General features: G+C 41.4%; 3 protein-coding genes and 1 pseudogene across 5 annotated transcripts; 2 read left to right on the forward strand and 2 right to left on the reverse strand.

Annotated features, from left to right (window-relative positions):
- Positions 1-1,804: 1,804 nt before the first annotated feature.
- Positions 1,805-12,257, forward strand: LOC103510284. 3 transcript variants are annotated; one of them, XM_026824374.1, is made up of 7 exons: positions 1,805-1,894; positions 2,521-2,722; positions 7,335-7,345; positions 9,161-9,369; positions 9,786-9,856; positions 10,644-10,825; positions 11,816-12,257. In XM_026824374.1, the coding sequence occupies exons 1-7, from the start codon at positions 1,815-1,817 to the stop codon at positions 11,976-11,978; spliced, it is 918 nt and encodes a 305-aa protein (XP_026680175.1). In that variant the 5' UTR covers positions 1,805-1,814; the 3' UTR covers positions 11,979-12,257. The 3 variants fall into 3 exon arrangements, with proteins under 3 accessions (XP_026680175.1, XP_008473158.2, XP_026680176.1); XM_008474936.3 differs by lacking the exon at positions 9,786-9,856 and adding an exon at positions 9,422-9,577 and having other exon boundaries at positions 9,161-9,284; XM_026824375.1 differs by lacking the exon at positions 7,335-7,345 and having other exon boundaries at positions 2,521-2,727.
- Positions 12,258-13,395: 1,138 nt separating this feature from the next.
- On the reverse strand, positions 13,396-13,782 carry LOC103510289 (annotated as a pseudogene).
- A 3,777-nt stretch (positions 13,783-17,559) lies between these two features.
- Positions 17,560-19,958, reverse strand: LOC113467903. The gene is made up of 4 exons (XM_026824381.1): positions 19,943-19,958; positions 19,204-19,452; positions 18,026-18,144; positions 17,560-17,865 (listed from the first exon to the last, which is right to left on the reverse strand). Exons 1-4 carry the CDS (start codon positions 19,956-19,958, stop codon positions 17,575-17,577), a joined length of 675 nt encoding a protein of 224 aa, XP_026680182.1. The 3' UTR covers positions 17,560-17,574.
- Positions 19,959-20,041: 83 nt separating this feature from the next.
- On the forward strand, positions 20,042-24,437 carry LOC103510292 (small subunit processome component 20 homolog). Its single transcript, XM_008474942.1, has 6 exons — positions 20,042-20,221; positions 20,604-20,846; positions 21,561-21,660; positions 21,777-21,959; positions 23,559-23,630; positions 24,400-24,437. The coding sequence occupies exons 1-6, from the start codon at positions 20,042-20,044 to the stop codon at positions 24,435-24,437; spliced, it is 816 nt and encodes a 271-aa protein (XP_008473164.1).
- The last annotated feature ends 257 nt before the right edge of the window (positions 24,438-24,694 follow it).

The following is a 24,694-nucleotide window of genomic DNA, read 5'->3' on the forward strand; positions in this document are numbered from 1 at the left end:
ATGACAGAAAATTGCTACCTTTAGGACACTGAAACGATTTCACCTAGAGATTGATTGTATTTTCATTTAGAAGAAGGGAAATTGTTTCAGATTCCACAAGAAACATCCGCGTAATGGTTCCTAAATGGTAGGAAACTGTGGGTGGCCTATTGGGAAACAGTTTCAAGGAAACAAGAACATTAACAACAGTGTAAACTAAAAAAAAAAGCGTGTGGGTAGTCCAAAATTTCTAAAGGTGTACTGGTTGAGACACTCGTCTGGTAAACAGGAGGGTCTGGGTTCAATCCCAGCCAAGGTCGCGACTTTGAATGTCATAGCCCCTTTCAAATGCTTTATTTATTATATCGGTTTTTTGGTCAGCTCTATTTTGATTTATAACCAATAAAGAGTCTAAATAAATAAATAAACAAAATATGGACTGGGCTTTATTGATTTATTGATATCACTACGAGAAGCCAATATCGGAATTTTAAATTCAAATGAATCAAGCACACTACCTACATGATTTATCAACAAAGCCTTGGAGAATCCTAGAACTCGAGATAAGCGCACATTTTTCTGTACAACTTTGTGCTTGGATCAAGTCATGCCTTCGCATACAGGGTGGCTCAGAATATTTATGACCATTTCATTTTTATTTCAAAATTATGAGTAAGTAAGTAGGTAGATTTGCTCTTTGTACAAAAATCTGTTTTGTTCTGTTGAATTCTCATTTCAATGGAGGCATTAGCATACCTACATACTTTTCTTTAAATTTAAGGAAGATTTCTTTTTATTTACTTCCCTATAAATTATAAAATTATTCTGTGCCAAATACATTAGACCTTGTTTAGACTGCAGAAGCAAAGGGACTTTTCAATCTCATTCTGGCACTAAGTGTAAACAAGGTATTTGCATGTATTCATACTGATCACAGATTACTGATGAGGGTAATTTTGTTCTGAGTTTTCCACGGAACATTACAAACTGATTTAGAAAAATGTCTCGGAAAAGACACGTGCCCTGGTCGACAGCTTCCAGTATATACAGGAGATTACCACGCCCAGTTCTACCAAACCATACAGGGTGAGTAACCTAACTCTAGGGCCGGGTCAATAGTAGTTTGAACATATTGTAATTTGACGTTTTTCTCTTTTCCCCCAGGTATCCAAAACGCGCGTTCAAAGTGGCATTCTAACGTGTATCAATAGGCAGCCGTTCATGTACAACGAAGACCTTATGACCACCATATCCGACTTTATCAGTACCTTAGCACCAAATGTACATCCAAAGCGAGTGATAGAAGCGTTCAATGTACTCAGTATTAAACTGTATGTGGCCAATAGGTAAGATTTAACGCACAAATAGATTGTGAACAAAATTGTACTCTAAAAAAAAGTTACAAATTCTCGAGAGTTAATTGCAACAGTTAGTACACTAATTAAACTTACTTTATCATGGACACTCGTCGCTGTGTTGAAAGCCCAGAAGAGGTTAGGTAGGTAGTAGAACAGCCACGGTAGACACTAAAGGTTCACAGAAAAAAGACGGAAGAAGACCAGAAGGTTACAAAAACGAAATTTAACCGATAATACAACCACATAACAGTCTAAATAAATCACTATTTAATCTTGAGATTTTAAGCTTAAACTGAAGATAATCCCCCTAATCCTAAACCTCTCCTTCCATAGGTTACAAATGGAAACGCTCACTGAGACCAAGCGTTACAAGAACGTCTACATGATAGTCCCCCTCATCAGTGTCGTGGACATTAAGGAACACATAGGGGCCATCTCGTACGTTCTAAGACCCGAACCCATACCAGTGTGGCCAATATGAACACGGCCTACGCCAAGGTCATTAGTAACTCGTATACCAACCTGACGCCGGCCGGGACCTATAAGAACGGCGTGTGGTGAGTAGATTTTACCCCTCAACCCTAAAGGCCCGTTCCCACTTATCGTGAGTTTCATCCGATTTTTTTCCGAATGTCCTGTAGGCTGTAGGCAATGTAATTTAAATGAGAGTGTTCCCACTACATACGACACGATTTTTCTTTCCGAACGACAAGTGGGAACAGGCCTTAAGAAATCAATCATTATTATTTTTTAGTTGACCTCTTTCCCATGAAAACCCTTATGTTCATTGTTCATATCTCTTACTTCATTCCTATTATGAACACGGCCTACGCCAAGGTCATTAGTAACTCGTATACCAACCTGACGCCGGCCGGGACCTATAAGAACGGCGTGTGGTGAGTACATTTTACCCCTCAACCCTAAAGGCCCGTTCCCACTTGTCGTGAGTTTCATCCGATTTTTTTCCAAATGTCCTGTAGGCAATGCAATTTAAATGAGAGTGTTCCCACTACGCACGACACGCTTTTTCTTCCCGAACGACAAGTTAGTGGGAACAGGCCATAAGAGATCAATCATTATTTTTAGTTGACCTCTTTCCCATAAAAACCCTTATATTCATATCTCTTACTTCATTCCTACCCCAGCAAGATAAACAAGATATATTCTATTCTATTCTTTGCAGGCCCAGCAACTACACAGCGGCCAACAGCCAGCAAATCCAACAGATGTTGGCCTCCGGGCAGCTACCCGCATCCTACGCTTATCAAACTGGTAGTACCCCCTCTAACGCTAAGACTGACGCTAGTGGTAGAAACCTCGCCCCACCTCCCCTTATACCTGTTATGAACAATAATGCAGCACGAACCCAACAACAAATTCAACAACAAAGGTAAATTCCTTTTTTTTCGTTTTTTAAAAAAAGAAGTTATAAACCTTCCTTTCTTTTTATTTCCTTTTTAGCGAGCAAGGCCAATAAATGGATGGGTGACTTAAACCTTATATTGGGAATAAAGGGAGAACGGGCTCTAGTCTTGATTTTAAATCATTATTTTGGTTTTAACCAACTTGAGTGGCGTAGTGGTTACCACGGTGGGCTTTGAACTTGGAGGTTTGTGGTTGGAGTCCAAGTCAAGTCATGAAATTTGGCTTCGAGTATTTAGCTGGAAACAACATTTGTGACAAGCATTTATGCTCAACACAATTAAAATTCCTTTCCTTTTTCTGGTTCTAGATGATGTTAGTAGCTTTGGTGATGTCATAGTAAATGAGTTGATGACTTCTCTGCTGATATTTTGTCACAAGTTAGATTTGGGAGCCAATTTGAAACCGGAATCTGAACTGAGCAATGTAAGTAACTTGAAAAAAAGATAGATACTTAGGTAGGTACAATATTAATTACCATTTTTTTTTTTTTTTCAAGAGGTTTGATAGAGGGAACTGTAAAGTGTAACTGCCAAGGTGTCATTGTCCTAAAACCGAAGAAAGATAGGACAGAATAGGAGAAAGCCAGCCGTTCCTAGAACGGACATTGCATAAAATCCTGCCCGGGAGGGAATCGAACTCGCGGCCTAGCGCTTACAAGACAGACGCGCTACCAAGCAAGCTAAGTAGGTTGGTAGAGTCATCCGACTGTCAGGAAAACGGTTTGTGTGAACGCCGGTAATTTAATTTAACGTATGCAATGTGCTTTACACAGTTTTATTGCTTTACTTTACCTGATAGTTTTATCCACTTTGTTTTTATCCTTGTTCCTATTTATTATTATTATTTATTTTTTTCTTTTCCAGTCTACGTTTCTTCCGTCTCTCTCGCACGCCTACCTGGGGGACCCGGCCAGTCACCTCTCTCCTTCTAACCAAGACGATCTTACTCTCTTCACGAACCTGGTGGATTTCTACACCGATCTACTCACCAAACAGGGTGCCTACACCGGCAGGCCGCCAAACACTACCTTGCCGCCAAATTCTGATTCAGAAAATTCAGCCCTACCGCTGAATTCGGCTGAAAATTCTGGTTTACCGCCAAATTTTGACCCAGAAAATGCAGCCCTACCGCTAAATACCAATAGTTCAGTTCGGCCGATGAATACTACTTCAGGAAATATCACTTTGCCGCCGAATTCAGGAAATACCACTTTGTCGCAAAATGCCGCCTTTTTGCCGCTAAATTCTACAGAAAATCCAGCCCCTCCGATAAATACCACAGGGAATTTAGCATCGAATTTTGCTTCTCCGGACAGGGGAAATTCAGCGCCGCCAATTTTGTCGGCGGGATCGGCCCGTGTGGTGGCGGTGTTGTCGGAAATTGTCGGCGCGTCAATGCGGCATCCGGTGGTTAGCGGGTTGTATTCTCTGAGCGGCCTGATGTTACGACTGGCCCGGGCACAGGGCTGTTTTGAGGTGAGTTTGAAAATTTTCTTATGGCCAGGACCACAGCCTGAGATTAAAGTTTCTCTCTCTCTCTCTCTCTCTCTCTCTCTCTCTCCTTTTTTCCGCTTTAACACTAAGGACAGTAGATGGTTCGCGCTTAAACTTGGCTTAAGATTTTCTGTTGGAAGATTTCTCTCTCTCTCTCTCTCTCTCTCTCTCTCTCTCTCTCTCTCTCTCTCTCTCTCTCTCCTTTTTTTCCGCTTTAACACTAAGGACAGTAGATGGTTCGCGCTTAAACTTGGTTTAAGTTTACCTGTTGGAAGTAATTTGATTGGCTAAAAAGTTTGAATCGACCAATCAGATGCTGATCCTACGAGTAGCTATCTGTGTTTATTTTTTTTTATTTTTTTTTTTTTTTTACTTTTCCTAAGTCTTGGGTTAGATTCCTGCCCGGGCAAACTCTGTCCTAAACAGATAAGGTTCGTTCTCGGAACGGTTCTCTGTCTCCTGTCCTGTCCTCCTTAGTTCTTCGATTTCGGGACGATTAGACGTCCGTTGTTACAGTTCCCTTTTATCAAACCATTCTTCTTTTTGAAAGGCTGGACGAAAAAATTGTATGTAAATTATGCAGATGTCTACTTACCTTTACTCCCAAATCCCCAACATGAATGGAGCAGTTGCAAATGGGTAAAAATTATAAATAAATGGTCAATTCCTATGTAAAAAGTTGGGAAAAATCCAAATCTGGATCCGACAACTATTTGCTGATCTATCAATTCAAATGATGCACTATTACTCTTCTGAAATACAACTGTGCACTAGCCATGCTCAGTTTGTGATAACTACACTTATGGTAAGATTTTTTTTTTAAAAGAGGTTTGACAGAGGGAACTGTAACTGCCATGGTCTCATCGTCCCGAAATCGAAGAGAGAAGGAAGACAGGATAGGAGAAAGCCAGCCGTTCCGAGGACAAACCTTATCTGTTTAGGATAAAATCCACCCGGGGCGGGGATCGAACCGCGACCTGGTGAATATAAATCACCATAAATCCAAAATTTAATTGCGGGTTCGATTCTCACACGGGGCGAACTTTATACTAAACTACCTAAACCGATAAGGTTCGGTCTCGGAATACTCAACCCATTTTTTCATTATAAATTTTCATCCGTAAATGGCTTTTTTTTTTAAATTAAATTGATCCCAAGGGCAAGGTAAACCTAGACCCTTGACAAATGGAGTGTGGCTGAATGTATGTGATGTGTTCCAATCCACTCGATAGGCCTAGCCTGCTAGATTAAAAAAAAAAAAAAAATGTTTACAACATGGAGGTTAAAACTGAGTGGATACTGGATACTTGTGCATGGCTGAAAAGTGAAGCAACTTTTGTAGCAAAGTGATAGCGGTAAAAGTTGAAACATGTACCTAAGTAAAAAAGAGAAAGCAAAAAAATGTAGGAAGATAGCCCTCACTAGACTCCGATGTATCACTGAAGATAAGTAACATACTGTGTGGTTGGTATCTGGATGGATGATCATCTGGACCTTAAACATGTGATAGCCTCCAGCTTTTTTTTCATTGACATTGTGGTTTTGATTTCCAGCTACAACATGGCAGCAATGGGGACTTTGCCTGGAAACATAAAAGTCAAACAAGAGAAGCAAGATGACCCCGAAATCATGGAAATGGCTGCCAAAATTGCCGAGGCCAACCGAATGAAACTAGCCCAAACGACAGCTCAAGCTGCCCAGCCCCCCAGGACTCTGAACGGAGCTCCAAATCTGCGAGGGTTTATTGTAGCTACTAGTACGGTGAATGGTGCCACTGTGTTGAAAACGCCTGGCACTGTGACTCCGGCTACTCCAGCCCCTGCTGAGAATGAGGCAATTGATGAGCCAAGCACTAAAGGTAGAATTTTATATTGTTCGGTAGTAATTGTTGTTGGGCATACCCAAAAAAAAAAACTGTTTTTTGGGGGATTTTTTTCACATTTTCTCACACAAATGCGCTCAGATCTTGAAATTTGTCGCGACGACCTATGAATTCAAAGCGAGAAAGTTTTAGATAAGACTTCAGTCGATAATTTAAGACCGGTTTTAGCGTCATCTATGTTAAGCTACGACGAGCAAGGCCAATAAATGGATGGGTAACTTAAACATTATATTGGGAATAAAAGGAAAACGGGCTCTAGTTTTAATTTTAAATCATTACATGAAAGTAAAATCAAATCAAGGATAATAATAAACTGAACATTAAACAAATTAGGTAGGTACATAGGTACTGATTTTTCTCTAATCACGATCGAATAAACTATACGGGCTAAAAAATTCCGGAGGGACGGGCCCAGCTTGTTAAAAAGAAAGGAAGTTTTAAACCTTCTTATTTTCTTTTTTCATTTCTTTTCGTTTTCTCTCCTTTCTTTTCCTTTTCTTTCTTTATTCTTTGTTTTGTTAGAATTATTCCTACCTTTCTTTTAATTTTTTCCTTTCTCTTTTCTTTCTTCCTTTCGTCCTTCCTTTTCTTCTTTTTCCTTTATTTTTTTTTTCTTTTTTATACCTTCCTTACTCACCTTTCTTAATGGAGGAGTTGCGATTGGGAAAATATTATTAATAAAAGGTCGGTTCCTACGTAAAAAGTTGTGAAAAATCCAAATCTGAGGTCAAAACTCCGAAAAAAGTAACTTTATAAGGTCGAAAATTCAATTTTTAATTGCCGTTCTAATGAAAAAGTTCAAAGAGTTGTGACGTCAGATTTCACGTCAAAATGCGCAGAAACGCTTGCGCACAAACAAACGAAGCGGGAGTCATGATTAGTCATGAATTATCACGTCATCGGCTACGGGAGCGTATGCCGTGACGTCAAGCTTCACGATTTACCGGTGTTTTTTAAATCGACTTATCTCGGTATCTAGAAGTCGTAGAAGGAAAAGAAAAATTCCATTGGTCCTCATTTTTCCTGCTCTATGACTTTGAAACATCACCCAAGTAAGCGCAACTGATCTATTCTTCCCTGCATTATTCCTTTCTTTCTTTTCCATCCTATGCTTGTCAAACTGGTAGCACTCCAACTGACGCATGTGGTAGAAACCTCGCTCCACCTCCCCTTGTACCTCGAACCCAACAACAAATTCAACAACAAAGGTACATACATTTTTATTGTTGATCAGATTCGTTTGACAGAGGGAACTGTAACAAGGGAGGTTTTTATCGTCCCGGAATCTAAGAAAGGAGGACAGGATACTAGATGGCCAGTCGATCGGAGAACGAACATTAACCATTAAGGATAAATTTGCCCTGAATGTGAATCGAACCTGCGACCTAGCGCTTAAAAAGCGCTCGCACTGCCTTTTTTTATGTAAATAATCTTCATTCTAAACTTAACCAATTCTGTAAACTTCAACTCTTAATACACAAAATATATATATTACTCTTAACTTTCAACTTCTAAGTAAATAAAAACAAGGATAAACTACCCTACCCATGCTCTTGAACTAATACCAAGAGCAATTAAAGGAGTTACCCCATAAGGGTAATAAGTTCTTTTTTTTTTTCTTATTGTGTAGGTAACATTGAAAGTTAAAAGAATGTGTCCTAAAGTAATACGAAAGCGGTACCGAGGAGGATAAAAATCCAAGCCTCGGCTGCGATCGAACCAACGCCCTCCTGTTTACCAGGCGAGCGTCTTGACCACTACGCCACCAAGGCAGAAAATACGGCCAAAGTATTGAACTTTTCCCCTTAAATTATTTTGCCTTAGAATCCTTAGATCAACATTTCTTCGACTTGCCCACCCATGTAGGCTATGGCAAATGAAGTTTAGTTCCCCTCCTCCCTCTCTAGATTGTTATTTATCAATCTTAACTATTTATTGACTGTGATATTAGAATTGATTTTTTTTTTCTAATTTATTATTATTCAAATTATAGCAATAAACAATTATTTTTATTGTTCATACTCTTTGTAGTTTTTATTTTTAGCCAATTTCCTCCCATGACACTGAATTAGGTCATTACACTTTTTTTTGGTCCTCATTTTTCCTGCTCTATGACTTTGAAACATCACCCAAGTAAGCGCAACTGATCTATTCTTCCCTGCATTATTCCTTTCTTTTCCATCCTATGCCTGTCAAACTGGTAGCACTCCAACTGACGCCTGTGGTAGAAACCTCGCTCCACCTCCCCTTGTACCTCGAACCCAACAACAAAGGTACATACCTTTTTATTGTTCTTTGATCAGATTCGTTTGACAGAGGGAACTGTAACAAGGGAGGTTTTATCATTCCGGAATCTAAGAGTGGAGGACAGGATACTAGATGGCCAGTCGATCCGAGAACGAACATTAACTATCAAGGATAAATTTGCCCTGGATGTGAATCGAACCTACGACCTAGCGCTTACAAAGCGCTCGCTCTGCCTTTTTTTATGTAATTAATCTTCATTTTAAACTTAACCAATACTGTAAACTCCAAATCTTAATACACAAAATATATATAATTACTAATTACTCTTAACTTTCAACTTCTAAGTAAATAAAAATAAGGATAAACTACCCTACCCATGCTCTTGAACTAATGCCAAGAGCAATCAAAGGAGTTACCCCATAAGGGTAATGTAGGTCACATTGAAAGTTAAAAGAATGTGCCCTAAAGTAATACGAAAGCGGTACCGAGGATTTTATTTTTATTTTAAGTTCATCATTAATTCATGCTTATCATGTTTGTGTTCAGGTATAGTAAATAAAAATAAGGATAAACTACCCTACCCATGCTCTTGAACTAATGCCAAGAGCAATCAAAGGAGTTACCCCATAAGGGTAATGAGTTTTTTTTTATTCTTATTGTGTCGGTAACATTGAAAGTTAAAAGATTGTGCCCTAAAGTAATACGAAAGCGGTACCGAGGATTTCATTTTTATTTTAAGTTCATTATTAATTCATGCTTATCATGTTTGTGTTCAGGTACTACGCTACAGGGGCCTCCTCAGGCGGGGCCAAGACGGCCTCCAACGCCGAAATCATCGACCTGTCCTCCCCTCCCAACTCTCCTCAACGATCTACCGGGGCCTCACGACAATCAGGCCTGGTCAACGGCTCCCGAACCTCCTCACTGACGGCACACCATAGTAGTCTAGCGAGTCAAATGCAGAGCGACCTGTACTTGCGGTATGATCTCCCAACTCTCCTCAACGATCTACCGGGGCCTCACGACAATCAGGCCTGGTCAACGGCTCCCGAACCTCCTCACTGACGGCACACCACAGTAGTCTAGCGAGTCAAATGCAGAGCGACCTGTACTTGCGGTATGACCGTGCCCTGGTCGACAGCTTCCAGTATATACAGGAGATTACCACGCCCAGTTCTACCAAACCGTACAGGGTGAGTAACCTAACGCTAGGGCCGGGTCAATAGTAATCTAGCGAGTCAAATGCAGAGTGACCTGTACTTATCGTGCCCTGGTCGACAGCTTCCAGTATATACAGGAGATTACCACGCCCAGTTCTACCAAACCATACAGGGTGAGTAACCTAACTCTAGGGCCGGGTCAATAGTAGTTTGAACATATTGTAATTTGACGTTTTTCTCTATCGTGCCCTGGTCGACAGCTTCCAGTATATACAGGAGATTACCACGCCCAGTTCTACCAAACCGTATAGGGTGAGTAAAGGTAGAAACACACTACTATCACGTCACGTGAGCTCATGGGGAGTCAGAAAGATGTGGTTCAAAGTTTTCCCATAATATTGTAGGTAATTTCGTTCAGGACAGGCACACTACTCTCACGTTACGTGACGTGATGGTGGTGTGTTTGTACCTTTACGATAGGGTATGTTCAATCGGACTACGCGACCACGATAGACAGGAATAGGAGAAAGCCAGCCGTTCCGAGAAGCCAGCTTCACCGTCACAATTGGGAAAAAGGAGGCCGCGTAGAAGAAAAGTTTGGGAATCGCTGCTCTACATCATCGAATCTTCCTCCTCTTCCAAAAATCCATACAATCTTCGAAGAATAACCGGTTCTATTTCCGCCACACTGTACGAGTAAAGATCACGTCACAAAGGTGCCTTCTGATTGGTTCAAAGGGTTTCGTATTTGTGGCATTATTATTCTTATTTTTTTACTTTTTTCTTTAAGAGATTTGATAGAGGGAACTGTAACTGTTATGTTCTTATCGTCACGAAATCAGAGAGAGGAGGAAGAATCGGAGAGAAGAGGAAGACAGGATAGGAGAAAGCCAGGCCGTTCCGAGAACGGATTCTTATCTGTTTAGGATAGTTCGCCGCGGGCGGTAACACAACCTACCGTTTAGAAGGCAGGTACACCACCCTCCAGGCTAACTAGACTGTCACTCACAGAGCCGAAAAAACTTCGACTCCGCCGGGAATCAAACTCGGTACCTCCGGGGTCCTAAGCTAATTTGATCTCTTCTCTCATTTCCCCCAGGTATCCAAAACGCGCGTTCAAAGTGGCATTCTAACGTGTATCAATAGGCAGCCGTTCATGTACAACGAAGACCTTATGACCACCATATCCGACTTTATCAGTACCTTAGCACCTAATGTACATCCAAAGCGAGTGATAGAAGCGTTTAATGTACTCAGTATTAAACTGTATGTGGCCAATAGGTAAGATTTAACGTACAAATAGATTGTGAACAAAATTATACTCTAAAAAAAGTTACAAATTCTCGAGAGCTAATTGCAACAGTTAGTACACTAATGAAACTTACTTTATCATGGACACTCGTCGTTATGTTGAAAGCCCAGAAGAGGTTAGGTATTAGACCAGCCGCGGTAGACAATAAAGGTTCACAGAAAAAAGACGGAAGAACACGCGAAAACCAGAAGGTTACAAAACGAAATGTTAACCGATAATACAACCACATAACAGTCTAAATAAATCACTATTTAATCTTAAGATTTTAAGCTTAAACTGAAGATAATCTGCCTAATGCTAAACCTCTCCTTCCATAGGTTACAAATGGAAACGCTCACCAAAGTAGACTGGGAATTTTGAAAAATTGGACTGGAAAACCGGGAAAAGTCAGGGAATTTTATTTTTCCATTTTGGTAGACACCCTGTGGAAGCATCCAACCCTCCATTCCACAATTCACCCAGGGCCCCCCTCAGACTAAACCCTTTAAAATTATGGGGTAGGTATGCATTTGGTTTGCAGTCCAAGAGCATTTGAAATCTTATGTAGGTATCATTAACACTTGAAATGTTTATCATGATATGTTCTAATTTCTCTCACAGGTGAAACAGATAAGCTGAAAACAAAATCTGTGGAGCTAACGGGCTGGGAGCTAGCATATTTGAAGTTCTGCTGTAAAGTGCAGGGTATCAAGAATGAGCTGTTTAACAACGAGACCTGTGGCGTAACTAGTTTGAATGATATCAAGTCCTACTTCAGTGCAAGTGATGTGTTTGAAGAGTACTGGCCGAATAAGGTAAGTCAGCTTCTCTCAGAAGGGGGGAAAAACTTTAATGTCCTTTAATTAAATGTTAACCGATAATACAACCACATAACAGTCTAAATAAATCACTATTTAATCTTAAGATTTTAAGCTTAAACTGAAGATAATCTGTCTAATCCTAAACCTCTCCTCCCATAGGTTACAAATGGAAACGCTCACTGAGACCAAGCGTTACAAGAACGTCTATATGATAGTCCCCCTCATCAGTGTCGTGGACATTAAGGAACACATAGGGGCCATCTCGTACGTTCTAAGACCCGAACCCTCCGCGCCTGCCGAGAAGCGGGCCCGCCTCAGCTAGGAGACCCCCCTGGCCTCGGGGGCCTGGGTCGTGGCCGGCCCTGGGCCTACCCCATCACCCCTCACCCCACAGGACTGTCTGGACCCCTGGGGGTCCTGTGAAAAGTCCCCCTGGAAGGGCAAAGAGCCGGAAAAGGCGTTTCCTGTCATACCAAGGCCCGTGTATGAGTATGGACGTGAGACAGACGTGTCCCGGCGAAGCTGTGATGAAACGAAAGGAATCAAACCTCTGGTGTTCCCTCGAGGCCAGTCTCTATTCGACCCTACTACCCTATCACGTTCGGGGCCTTCCCAACGTGGGGGTCCTGTGAAAAGTCCCCCTGGAAGGGCAAAGAGCCGGAAAAGGCGTTTCCCGTCATACCAAGGCCCGTGTATGAGTATGGACGAGAGACAGACGTGTCCCGGCGAAGCTGTGATGAAACGAAAGGAATCAAACCTCTGGTGTTCCCCCGAGGCCAGTCTCTATTCGACCCCACTACCCTATCACGTTCGGGGCCTTCCCAACGCACGTGAGACAGACGTGTCCCGGCGAAGCTGTGATGAAACGAAAGGAATCAAACCTCTGGTGTTCCCCCGAGGCCAGTCTCTATTCGACACTACTACCCTATCACGTTCGGGGCCTTCCCAACGCGGCTCTGACGATTCCAACCCACTCAAATTCGTGTTAGAGCGAGGCCAGCCTCTCTTCGACCCACCTACCCTATCCTCACGTTCCGTTTATGACCGCTATGTTCCACCGCAAAGGCCGTCAGCTTCGATACTCGAGGGTGATTACTTACCCGAGAGGCCCTCAACCTCTATATTACAGGGTGAGTACTTACCGGACTCGGTGTATGAAACGTACCATGGCCCGGTGTTTGGCTTACCGAGACCCGAGGGGCTTCGATACTCCAGGGTGATTACTTACCCCAGAGGCCCTCAACCTCTATATTACAGGGTGAGTACTTACCGGACTCGGTGTATGAAACATACCATGGCCCGGTGTTTGGCTTACCGAGACCCGAGGGACTGTATGGGGCTTCGGATGTCACGCTAAGTGAGTACCCTCTGCATGATAACTATTGGAGTGGCGTGGCTCAGTATTGGTGATCCTTCCCCTATTAGTGGGAACTCGTGGAATAATAGCACTTAGCCCGTTTGGTAGGGAATATAATATGTTGCTATTCGGGATAACAACTAGTGGAGTCCGAGACAGAATCTTTCCCCTAAAACTGTGTCTACACATAGTCGGCGGCCGTCGATGGACGAGGTTAATCTATGTTGTCAAGGAAGTGTACGGTTTCAGTCGACATCGATCGACGGATGTCGACTATGTGTAGACACAGCTTATCCGTGGCAACTCACGGAATTATAGTGCTTAAGCCCGTTTGGTAGGTGACATTATTCGTAGGTGACGGAATTTTTTGTATTTATCCAATTTATATGAGAGGTTTGTTTACGAATCTCAATAATAATAATAATAAAAAATGTCCCAAGTTCTCGGGTGGGGACAGATAGTAGCAGAGACCACCAATAGGATAAGCACGTGCTGGGCCACCACCACCAACATCAGCCCATTCCCCGAGTAAGTTGACAAAGATGTTCCCATGGAACTTGACAGCAAGCATCTGGGATATGACATACAAGTTGGACACAAGGGCAGACTGTAGAATGATGGGGATGTTGGACGTGTAGAACAGTTTGATGGGGTAGCTGCTATATTGACCTCTGTAGCGAGCAGATTTGATTGGCAGATCCACTCTGAATCCTTGGAAGTATATCACTATAGCAAACACAAGAACAGTTGCTAACATCATCACGGCCATCTTCGAATTTTGTAAACTGCTCAAAAACTTGCTACGTGATAAACAACTACACCACATACACTGGGTTTTACAAAGGAAGGGTTTCAGTGCCGGTTTTTCTAAGAAATTTTACAATAATTCATTGCTCCAAAAGAAATATTAATTTTTTTCCGGTACAACGCAACAAAGGGGTCTTACAGAAATCACAATAAAACCAAAACTAATTGGTGGAGTACAGATACATGAGACCCCTCAATCAAAAGATGAGACTTCAAGCTTTAAAACAATGTGCATTACAACATTAGCGCATGCGTAGTTTTCCCGTAGCATCAACAGTCCCGGAACTTAATAGCCACACCGCGTATAGAAAGGAAAGTACTTAATGCAACTTAGTGCTTAGCCCGTTTGGTAGGGAATATAATATGTTGCTATTCGGGATAACAACTAGTGGAGTCCGAGACAGAATCTTTCCCCTAAAGCTGTGTCTACACATAGTCGGCGGCCGTCGATCGACGAGGTGAATCTATGTTGTCGAGCCAGTCGACATTGATCGACGGACGTCGACTGTGTGGACACAGCTTATCCGTGGCAACTCACGGAATTATAGTGCTTAGGTAAGCCCGTTTGGTAGGTGACATTATTCGTAGGTGACGAATTTTTTTGTATTTATCCAATTTATATGAGAGGTTTGTTTACGAATCTCAACAATAATAATAAAAATGTCAGTAGGTATTGTAGTTTAGTTGGCAGTGACAAAGGGACAGGAGAGAAAGTTAGAGCATGCTGCGATACAAGGGGATCCAAGATCTGGTGTGAACATCACACGACTTTCCTTATCCTATTGAATGATGCTTATTTGAGTGTTCTTTCACCCTAACTTTAACAATATCTCTAACCGTTCTGTCGCTATAGCTAAAAACCGCCAAAACCGGTCGAAATCTGTCCAAAAGCGGTCAAAATACCGCCAAACGCAGCAACCATCTCAACTAAGGAAAGTAAAAAAGTAGTGTATTCGGGCAATATTTAACACCTTTTCCCTTAAATTAAGTAGGTAAACACCTATCTATTTAAATGATAAGTAGTTACATTAAGTGAGTTATATTATGTTTTAACTCTTTCTTTTACTCCTTAGTTAGATTATTCACCATAACTCTTGTATTGTTGGGCCAGCCACTCACTATCAGACAGACGGACCTGATCAGGTGAACGTGTAAGGTCTACCTGATAGTGAGTCGTTTGCCTTATTAACCCACGTATAGACCGCATAAGTGAGGCGTCAATCATCTTTTAATTTGTATCACCAACCTCAGTGGTGTAGGTGTGGTTAGCGCGATGGACTCTGGATCTGGAGGTTGGTGGTTCGAGTTCAAGTCAAGTCATGAAATTTAACGTAGTGTATTAAGCGGGGAAAGACATTTGTGACGGACATTTATGCTTAACACAATTAAAATTCCTTTTTCCCTTTTTATTTGTGTCAAAAATGGCGTCACTTTTACGTAGTCTAATGTATTTCCAAATCAACCAGTCCCTCCTATTCTTTGTGTGTAAACTTCTTTGTAATTTATTTCTTGTAACTTTTCACTGTAAAGATGTTTGTAAATACTTAAGTTTACTGTAAGATTATGTGAATATCTGAGTTCCCTGTAAGATTTTGTAAATAGCCTGCCTCGGTGGTGTAGTGGTCAAGACGCTCGCCTGGTAATCAGGAGGGCGTGGGTTCAATACCGCGGCCCAGGCGGGGGTTTTTATATTCCAAGGATACAAATCCAAGCCTCGGCTGCGATCGAACCAACGCCCTCCTGTTTACCAGGCGAGCGTCTTGACCACTACGCCACCGAGGCAGAAAATACGGCCAAAGTATTGAACTTTTCCCCTTAAATGTATTTTGCCTTAGAATCCTTAGATCCGTAGTGGTCTTCGACCTTGCCCTGCGACCCATGCCAGGCTAGTGCAAATGGAAGGTTTAGTTCCCTCCCTCGTCCTCTCTGGTAGATTGATATCAATCTGCGCGTAGACGATATTTATTGGACTGTGTATGTAGAAGTTGGATTTTTTTTTGGTACATTTATGTCATTAGGTTCGAACCGATTATAGCGAAGTAAACAAGTTATCTTTTTATTGTTCTTACTCGGTTTCTGGTTGTATTTTTAAGCCCCAATTTCCTCCCCATTTAGGCTATTCAGCTTCTTCTTTTGTTTTTTAGCGAAAAAGAAAGGATATTCCACGTTGTGAGTCATTTTTTTTTGTTTTTTTTTTTTTTTAAATACAACATTTATTTATTAACAAGACAGACAGACAAGTGTCAACACATTAAGATGTGGATGGGAATACATGTCTGATTGGCTTGATCCTCCTTTAGTCCGTGTGAGCATTAAAAAAAAAAAAGCCAAGAATAAAAGACTAAAATAACTAAAGTAAGCGTGCTGCTATCGGACAAGAGGAGGAGCTAATCGTCCCGGCGGGGCCGAGGTTTTTTTCGGCTCTGTGCTTGGAGTTCGGGGTACACTCAGCCTCGTGAGGACAATTGATCAGTTGCGCTTACTTGTGTGATGTTTCAAAGTCATAGAGCAGGAAAAATGAGGACCAACGGGATTTTTCTTTTTCTTCTACGACTTCTAGATACCGAGATAAATCGATTTAAATAATACCGGTAAATCGTAAAGTTTGACGTCACGGCATATGCTCCCGTAGGCGATGACGTCATAATTCATGACTCTCGCTTCGTTTGTTTGTGCGCAAGCGTTTCTGCGCATTTTGACGTTAAGTCTGACGTCACAACTCTTTGAACTTTGTCATTGGAACGGCAATTAAAAATTGAATTTTCGACCTTTTAAAGTTACTTTTTTGGAGTTTTGACCTCAGATTCGAATTTTTCACAACTTTTTACGTAGGAATTGACCATTTATTTATAATTTTTAACCATTTGCAACTCCTCCATTGTAACCACGGCGATCTTATCGTCCCGAAATCGAAGAGGACAGTAGAGGAGAAAGACTGACGTTCCGAGACCGAACCTTATCTGTGTAGGGTAAAGTTCGCCCCGGGCGGAAATCGAACCCGTGACCTAGCGCTTACAAGACAGACGCGCTACCCTCCAAGCTAACTAGCCTGTTTAGGTGAAAGTTAATTCCTCAGTTGAGAACCCCATTTCGATTGTTTTCACGAGGTTGAGTGCACCCTGTATTCCAAGCAGAGCCGAAAAAACTTCCACTGTCGGGAATCGAACCCAAGACCAGCCTAGTGTGATACCGACTCGGTCATGGAGGATGCTCGTTTGTAAATATTTTCTGCATGTGGGTCAAAAGTTGGAAGTGTGGAGTACCTATATCGTAGATCGCGACATTCCCCCCTTCGCGCAGGAAAAGGAAAGTAAGTACGTAGCTACGTTGGTATAGGTATTCCGAATTTTCGGTGAAATATTACCTACGTAGAAAGTCTTGATTTTATCTTGAAAAGTTTTCAACAATTCAAACATCTAGGTATTTCGCAACAAATGCACAACTCATGGGATACAACTGTTTCCAGTGGGTATGTACCTTTCACATGGCTGCTTCAACGTTATTTTTTTGCGACCTTTGAGCGACATTTTAGGAGATTTAGGGACCGTTTTGGACGTTTTTTAGTGCGCCAATGCACTTTTTGGGTAGTTTTACATCGAAAAAAAAAAAAAAAAAAACCAATAACAAAGTTCAAGGTCTGAAATGGAGATTGAAAATATACATATATGAAAATACACGTAGTGCTTGATTGTTGACCAAAGTGAATTTAATTTTAAACGGGCCCAGGAGATGAATCCCACAATCAAAGAGTTCCTTAATAACATACCTGGGCGAAATATACCAGATTCTTCATCACTTGAGACATCAAATCTTCCAGCTGGTCCGATCCTATCTGGTCCACATGATCCAAAATCAGCGATCGCAGTTTGGACCTCGTCGAGACACTCAGAAATCCGGAGCTATTCTCTGATTGGTCCGCTTCGCGAGAGGCGTGGCTTGGAGACAGTTTTGATTGGCTCTCAGCGCGCGAGGGGGAGGAGTCATCTTCGCTGTCATTTGATTGGTCCGAGGCGGAGTCAGAGGGGGCGGTACTGTCTTGTGATTGGTTGTTAGCGCGGGCAGCCAGGGTGGAGGGGGGAATGGAGGAGAGAAGTTTGAATATTATTTGACACGAGGCCAGGCGAATCCAGACGTGGTCGTGGCCTAGAAGTCTCTGACAATGTTCTGAAAATGAAGTCAGAGGGGGCGGTACTGTCTTGTGATTGGTTGTTAGCGCGGGCAGCCAGGGTGGAGGGGGGAATGGAGGAGAGAAGTTTGAATATGATTTGACACGAGGCCAGGCGAATCCAGACGTGGTCGTGGCCTAGAAGTCTCTGACAATGTTCTGAAAATGTAGGAGAAAAAAGTGTTGTTTTGTTACTTTTATCATCTGTTGAGCGAATGGGACTAAATACTTGACTCTATGGCCGAGGGTCACAAGAGATCTATAAAGGTCGCAGTGATAAATTGCATATTATCCTCCCTAGGGAGAGAAGTGACCGAACGTTGTCATTGACGTTATGCCTCATTTACATTCAGCCCTCTCTCCTGCTACTCGTCCTGCTGTATTTACTTCTCTCTTTACTGCTCTTTTATCATCTGTTGAGCGAATGGGACTAAATGCTTGACCCTATGGCCGAGGGTCACAAGAGATCTATAAAGGTCGCAGTGATAAATTCCATATCCTCCCTAGGGAGAGAAGTGACCGAACGTTGTCATTGACATTAGCAACAACAACAGGGAGAGGAGCAACCAGACACATAATATATGGCAGAAGTTGTGTGTTTATATTCAGCTCACTTCCCTTCCTAAACTATTTCTCCAAGCTGCCCTGGTCACGTATTTTATCATCTGTTGAGCGAATGGGACTAAATGCTTGACCCTATGGCCGAGGGTCACAAGAGATCTATAAAGGTCGCAGTGATAAATTGCATATCCTCCCTAGGGAGAGGAGTGACCGAACGTTGTCATTGACGTTAGCAAAAACAACAGGGAGAGGAGCAACCAGACACATAAAATATATGGCCGAGGGTTAAGAGAACTTGCGAGTATGTATATTCATTATTTATTCAACTGTAATTCAAATAGTTAGCCTAGTCAGCTTGGTACGTAGCGCGTCTGCCTTCTCAGCGCTAGGTCGCGGATTCGATTTCCGCCCGGGGCGAATTTTATCTTAAAAAGTTGAGGTTCGCTCTCAGGACGGCCGTCTTCTATCCTGCCCTCCTTCTCTCTTCGATTTTGGGACGATAACACCTCTATTGTTTCGGTTCTCTTTATTAAACCTCCAGAAAAAAAGTACCTACTGTTCACCTTTTTGTATCTGTATGTTGCAAATGTCGGGATGATTGACCATCAGGCCATTTTTTAAAAAACTGTAAAAAAAAGGAGAAAGCATTGTGCTCACCTCCAATGTCCTGGACAAAGCCACCATGCTCCCCATCGCTCAACACCTCCGGGTATCGGGAGATCAGTTTCAATATAGTAACCAGGGTCTGGTACACATGATGATCGTTATCTTCAGGCTCCCCTAACGCTGGATTGCGTACCGTATGGGTTACGAACTGACAGCGAAGTGCAGACATAATGTCTGTGAGATGACGGTCTACCAGTAACAGGTCCTCGGTCTCGAGAAATATACCGCACAGCTGTGTGCCTAGGAGGAAAACAATGGAGGAAAATGTAACATAAAACACGGAAAGTACATTTTTCAAATGAAGGGAAATCTTAGATTATAAAAACGAAACTTACGAACTGACAGCGAAGTGCAGACATAATGTCTGTGAGATGACGGTCTACCAGTGACAGGTCCTCGGTCTCGAGAAATATACCGCATAGCTGTGTGCCTAGGAGGAAAACAATGGAGGAAAACGTAACATAAAACACGGAAAGTACATTTTTCAAATGAAGGGAAATCTTATATTATAAAAACGAAAAGTATTAACAAAACGGATGTATTTATCTCGGGTCGTGGCGATATGAGCAGTGTGCAAACTCCCATATTTAGATATTATATACCTACTGGTTGATATCAAATGCTGGGAATTAACTACCTATCCGGTCATTATTATGTCATTACTTGTAAAACTACATTTTTGTAGGTCGTACGAGCTTAATAGCCTTAAATCGCACTTTTGTTGTATTACTTTCATCTTTCTTCATAGGCTCTACTATTATTATACGATTTATTCGTTAAAAAAAAAGGTCAAGATAATATTCAATAGTCCCACAATTTTTCATCCCCAATGGTTCAGCTGAACACCCTGTCTCTGCAATGTCTGACGTGGTTAATCAAGAAGGATTTGCCGTCTATCAAAGAGTGTCTGAGTTCTGTGACGGCCAATGTGTTTGCTTTGCTGCACAAGTATGCTGCCCAAGGCATGGGCAAGGGGGATAACTATGAACTGGTCCTGGCAGCATTCAAGGTAAGAAGCTTGTCTGGTAAGCGCTAGGTCGCGGGTTCGATTGGACATCTTTACGGGAAACATCAACCTACTAAACTCATGTCAGCCAGCCTAGCTAACATTAAATAAGTTTTTGCCAGCTTAGTTTACTTAAGTTAGCTAGAGGGTAGCCTGTCTGCCTTTTAAGCGCTAAGTCGCGGGTTCGATTCCCGAGGCGAACTTCATTTATCCCAAACAGATCGGCTGGTTTTCTCCTATCCTGCCCTTCTTGTCTATTCAATTTTGGGACGATAAGATCTCCTTTTTTACAGATCCCTCTATCAAACTTCGCTGTTACAGCTTGGTCTATCTTTTTTTTACAGTTTATCTATAAAATTTGGTCACATTTCCCTCTGTTTTTCAGTACGTAGGCGTGTTGCTTCGTGACGTCAGAGACTACACATTCCTACCCGAGCAACTGGCAACACTGCTTCTCTATGTGGAACAAGACCTGCACGATCATAGCCGACAAGCTTCGGCCTTCCTCGTGCTCAAGGCCATTCTGCATCGGAAGTTACAGTGTGGGGCCCTGGGGGATGTTATGATGGGCGTGGCTAAACTGGCCATCACCTCGTATCATATCAACGTCCGGGTACAAGCTAAACAGGTGAGACTGATGGGTTAATATTTACATAATAGTACCTCGGTGGCTCTAATGGGTTAATCTCAATTATGTACTTAAGGCCAGCTAATCACTATCAGGTAGATCTGACAGGTACACCTGATTAGGTTCGCCTGTCAGATCTACCTGATGAGCACACACTGTCAGGTAGACCTGACAGGTATGGCTGAAAAGGTTTACCTGATAGACTGGCCTAATATTGTCTCGGTGGTCTAGTGGTTAGGATGCTCGTCTGTTAATTTTAAGGTTCAGTGCCAACAGAGGTATGGAGATTTGTTCTCATTCCTCTTCAATTCTTTCTCCTCAGTCATACATCACCTACCTGTACGAATACCCACTCCACACACTGTCAGGTAGACCTGACAGGTATGGCTGAAAAGGTTTACCTGATAGACTGGCCTAATATTGTCTCGGTGGTCTAGTGGTTATTTTTTATTTGTATTTATTAAAGTGTTCTACCAGGTCTAGTGGTTAGGATGCTCGTCTGTTAATTTTAAGGTTCAGTGCCAACAGAGGTATGGAGATTTGTTCTCATTCCTCATCCATTCTTTCTCCTCAGTCATACATCACCTACCTGTACGAATACCCACTCGACCTACCAGGTCTAGTGGTTAGGATGCTCGTCTGTTAATTTTAAGGTTCAGTGCCAACAGAGGTATGGAGATTTGTTCTCATTCCTCTTCCATTCTTTCTCCTCAGTCATACATCACCTACCTGTACGAATACCCACTGGACAAATCCGCGCTGGAAAGCCACCTCTCCTTCATTCTCTCTCAACTCGACTACGAAATACTCGAAGGTCGCGATTGCGCACTCGAAATGATCGACTCCATATTGATCACCTTTCCCCGCACTTTCGTTGCGGACAATTGCGACCTTCTTTACGTATCGCTTGCGGCCCGACTGATCTCGAAGGTCGCGATTGCGCACTCGAAATGATCGACTCCATATTGATCACCTTTCCCCGCACTTTCGTTGCGGACAATTGCGACCTTCTGTATGTATCCCTTGCGGCCCGACTGATAAACGAACCACAGCCGGAGTTGCGGAAGAAAATTGCGGCCCTCTTGCGGAAGCTGATGTCCGGCGTGGCGGTAAATCCAAGAGAAAGATCAACAAACAATTGAAACGGAAAGAGCAGAAGAAGAGGAAAATGGAGATCATTAAAAAGAAATACAAGCATAAGTAAATGCATTATGAATGAGCTACAAGGAAAATCTATTGAAAACTAAAACCAAGTGAGTTTGAGAGAGATGTTTTGCTTGAATCTTATCGGATATGTGATGAGGGGCATACTCTATGGTCTGTGTCTTAGCATGCCCATCCCATAGGGCATGCTAAGACAGACAACACGAGTCATTGTACAAGATTGTCTTCTGTTAGTAGGTTTTATTCGTGTGTTTATACATAACTTCTTATTTTATTTAAAATGATGTTACGTGTACTTTATTATACCTAGTATTTGGGTTAGGTATATTAAATAGTGTTTTCTTATTGTGATTACTCATTATGAATTTAAATAAATTTTAAATAATAGTTGTTTCTACACATTTATCTTTTTTTCTCCTTCGTACGTTTCTTTTAGTTCTCTCAAGTCTAGATCTAGTTACGGCCCTGAGAAAAATTGTCACTAGATTTGACCCGGGATCATTTCAATTTTCTGCATGTTAATTAATTTGATCTTAATTCCTAAGTTCCTATAGAAAGTAATGAATTTTTTATTGCAAGGCCCTATAATTGTGGAAACAAAGGCAATATCTCTGATAATGACTGGGGCTTGTTTTTTAAATAAATTTTAAATAATAGTTGTTTCTACACATTTAACTTTTTTTCTCCTTCGTACGTTTCTTTTAGTTCTCTCAAGTCTAGATCTAGTTACGGCCCTGAGAAAAATTGTGACTAGATTTGACCCGGGATCATTTCAATTTTCTGCATGTTAATTTGATCTTAATTCCTAACTTCCTATAGAAAGTAATGAATTTTTTATTGCAAGGCCCTATGATTGTGGAAACAAAGGCAATTTCTCTGATAATGACTGGGGCCTGTTTCTTTCTCCTAATCAACATGAGATGAGGCCCCAGGGCTGAAATGTCTGAATATTTTGATCCACATTATGAGATAAATCATTAGAAATAAGTAATAACTTACTTAAAGCACACATCGCGTTATGGTGCTTCCTCTAAGAGTAAAAATCGTTGATATAACATCTGTAAAATGTTATAGCTCCGGCCCTGGTTACTTATGTGACCTCAAATTGCGAACAAAGTAAATAGGTTGTGTTCCTAAAGCACACATCGAGTTATGGTGCTTCCTCTAAGAGTAAAAATCGTTGATATAACATCTGTAAAATGTTATAGCTCCGGCCCTGGTTGCTTATGTGACCTCAAATTGCGAACAAAGTAAACAGGTTGTGTTCTATGCTGCTATGTGGTACATTTTTAAATCTAATTACCCAGTTTCCTCCCTTTTTTTTACAAAGGGCCGCAATCAGAGTTTAAACTCGGTTTAAGTTTAACTCTCGTATTAAACAATCTGACTGGTTGAAATTTTTAAAATCAACCTGTTAGTTCGTGTTAGGAACACGAAAGGCAATAATGAGTTGAAAGGCTCTTGTTCCTAGTTCCTAGCAATAATAAGTTGAAAGGCTCTTGTTCCTAGCAATAATAAGTTGAAAGGCTCTTGTTCCTAGTGCGGTAAATCATGGAGAGAAGTTGCTGGATATTTGTCTCACGTGGATGAAGGATGCTAAGGTGGCACATAAGAGATTAGGTGAGTTGCCTACCATTGGGGATGAAAAATTGCGGGACTATTGAATATTATCTTGACCTTTTTTTTAACGAATAAATCGTATAATAATATTAGAGCCTGTGAAGAAAGATGAAATTAATATGACAAAAGTAGTTTAAGTTTAACTCTCGTATTAAACAATCTGACTGGTTGAAATTTTTAAAATCAACCTGTCAGTTCGTGTTCCTAAGTTGAAAGGCTTGTTCCTAGTTCCTATTCCTAGCAATAATAAGTTGAAAGGCTCTTGTTCCTAGCAATAATAAGTTGAAAGGCTCTGGTTCCTAGTTCCTAGCAATAATAAGTTGAAAGGCTCTTGTTCCTAGCAATAATAAGTTGAAAGGCTCTTGTTCCTAGTTCCTAGCAATAATAAGATGAAAGGCTCTTGTTCCTAGCAATAATAAGTTGAAAGGCTCTGGTTTAAGTTTAACTCTCGTATTAAACAATCTGACTGGTTGAAATTTTTAAAATCAACCTGTCAGTTCGTGTTCCTAAGTTGAAAGGCTCTTGTTCCTAGTTCCTAGCAATAATAAGTTGAAAGGCTCTTGTTCCTAGTTCCTAGCAATAATAAGTTGAAAGGCTCTTGTTCCTAGTTCCTAGCAATAATAAGTTGAAAGGCTCTTGTTCCTAGCAATAATAAGTTGAAAGGCTCTGGTTCCTAGCAATAATGAGTTAAAAAGTAGACTAATTAGATATAGAGAGACGAAAGGCTCTAGTTCCTAGCAATAATAAGTTGAAAGGCTCTTGTTCCTAGTTCCTAGCAATAATAAGTTGAAAGGCTCTGGTTCCTAGCAATAATGAGTTAAAAGGTAGACTAATTATAGAGATGAAAGGCTCTAGTTCCTAGCAATAATAAGTTGAAAGGCTCTTGTTCCTAGTTCCTAGCAATAATAAGTTGAAAGGCTCTGGTTCCTAGTTCCTAGCTATAATATGTTGAAAGGCTCTTGTTCCTAGTTCCTAGCAATAATACTCGTAAGTTGAAAGGCTCTGGTTCCTAGCAATAATGAGTTAAAAGGTAGACTAATTATATATAGAGAGATGTAAAATTG

The sequence above is a fragment of the Diaphorina citri genome, unplaced genomic scaffold (assembly GCF_000475195.1).
Source record: "Diaphorina citri unplaced genomic scaffold, Diaci psyllid genome assembly version 1.1 scaffold580, whole genome shotgun sequence".
NCBI classification, from domain to species: domain Eukaryota; kingdom Metazoa; phylum Arthropoda; class Insecta; order Hemiptera; family Psyllidae; genus Diaphorina; species Diaphorina citri.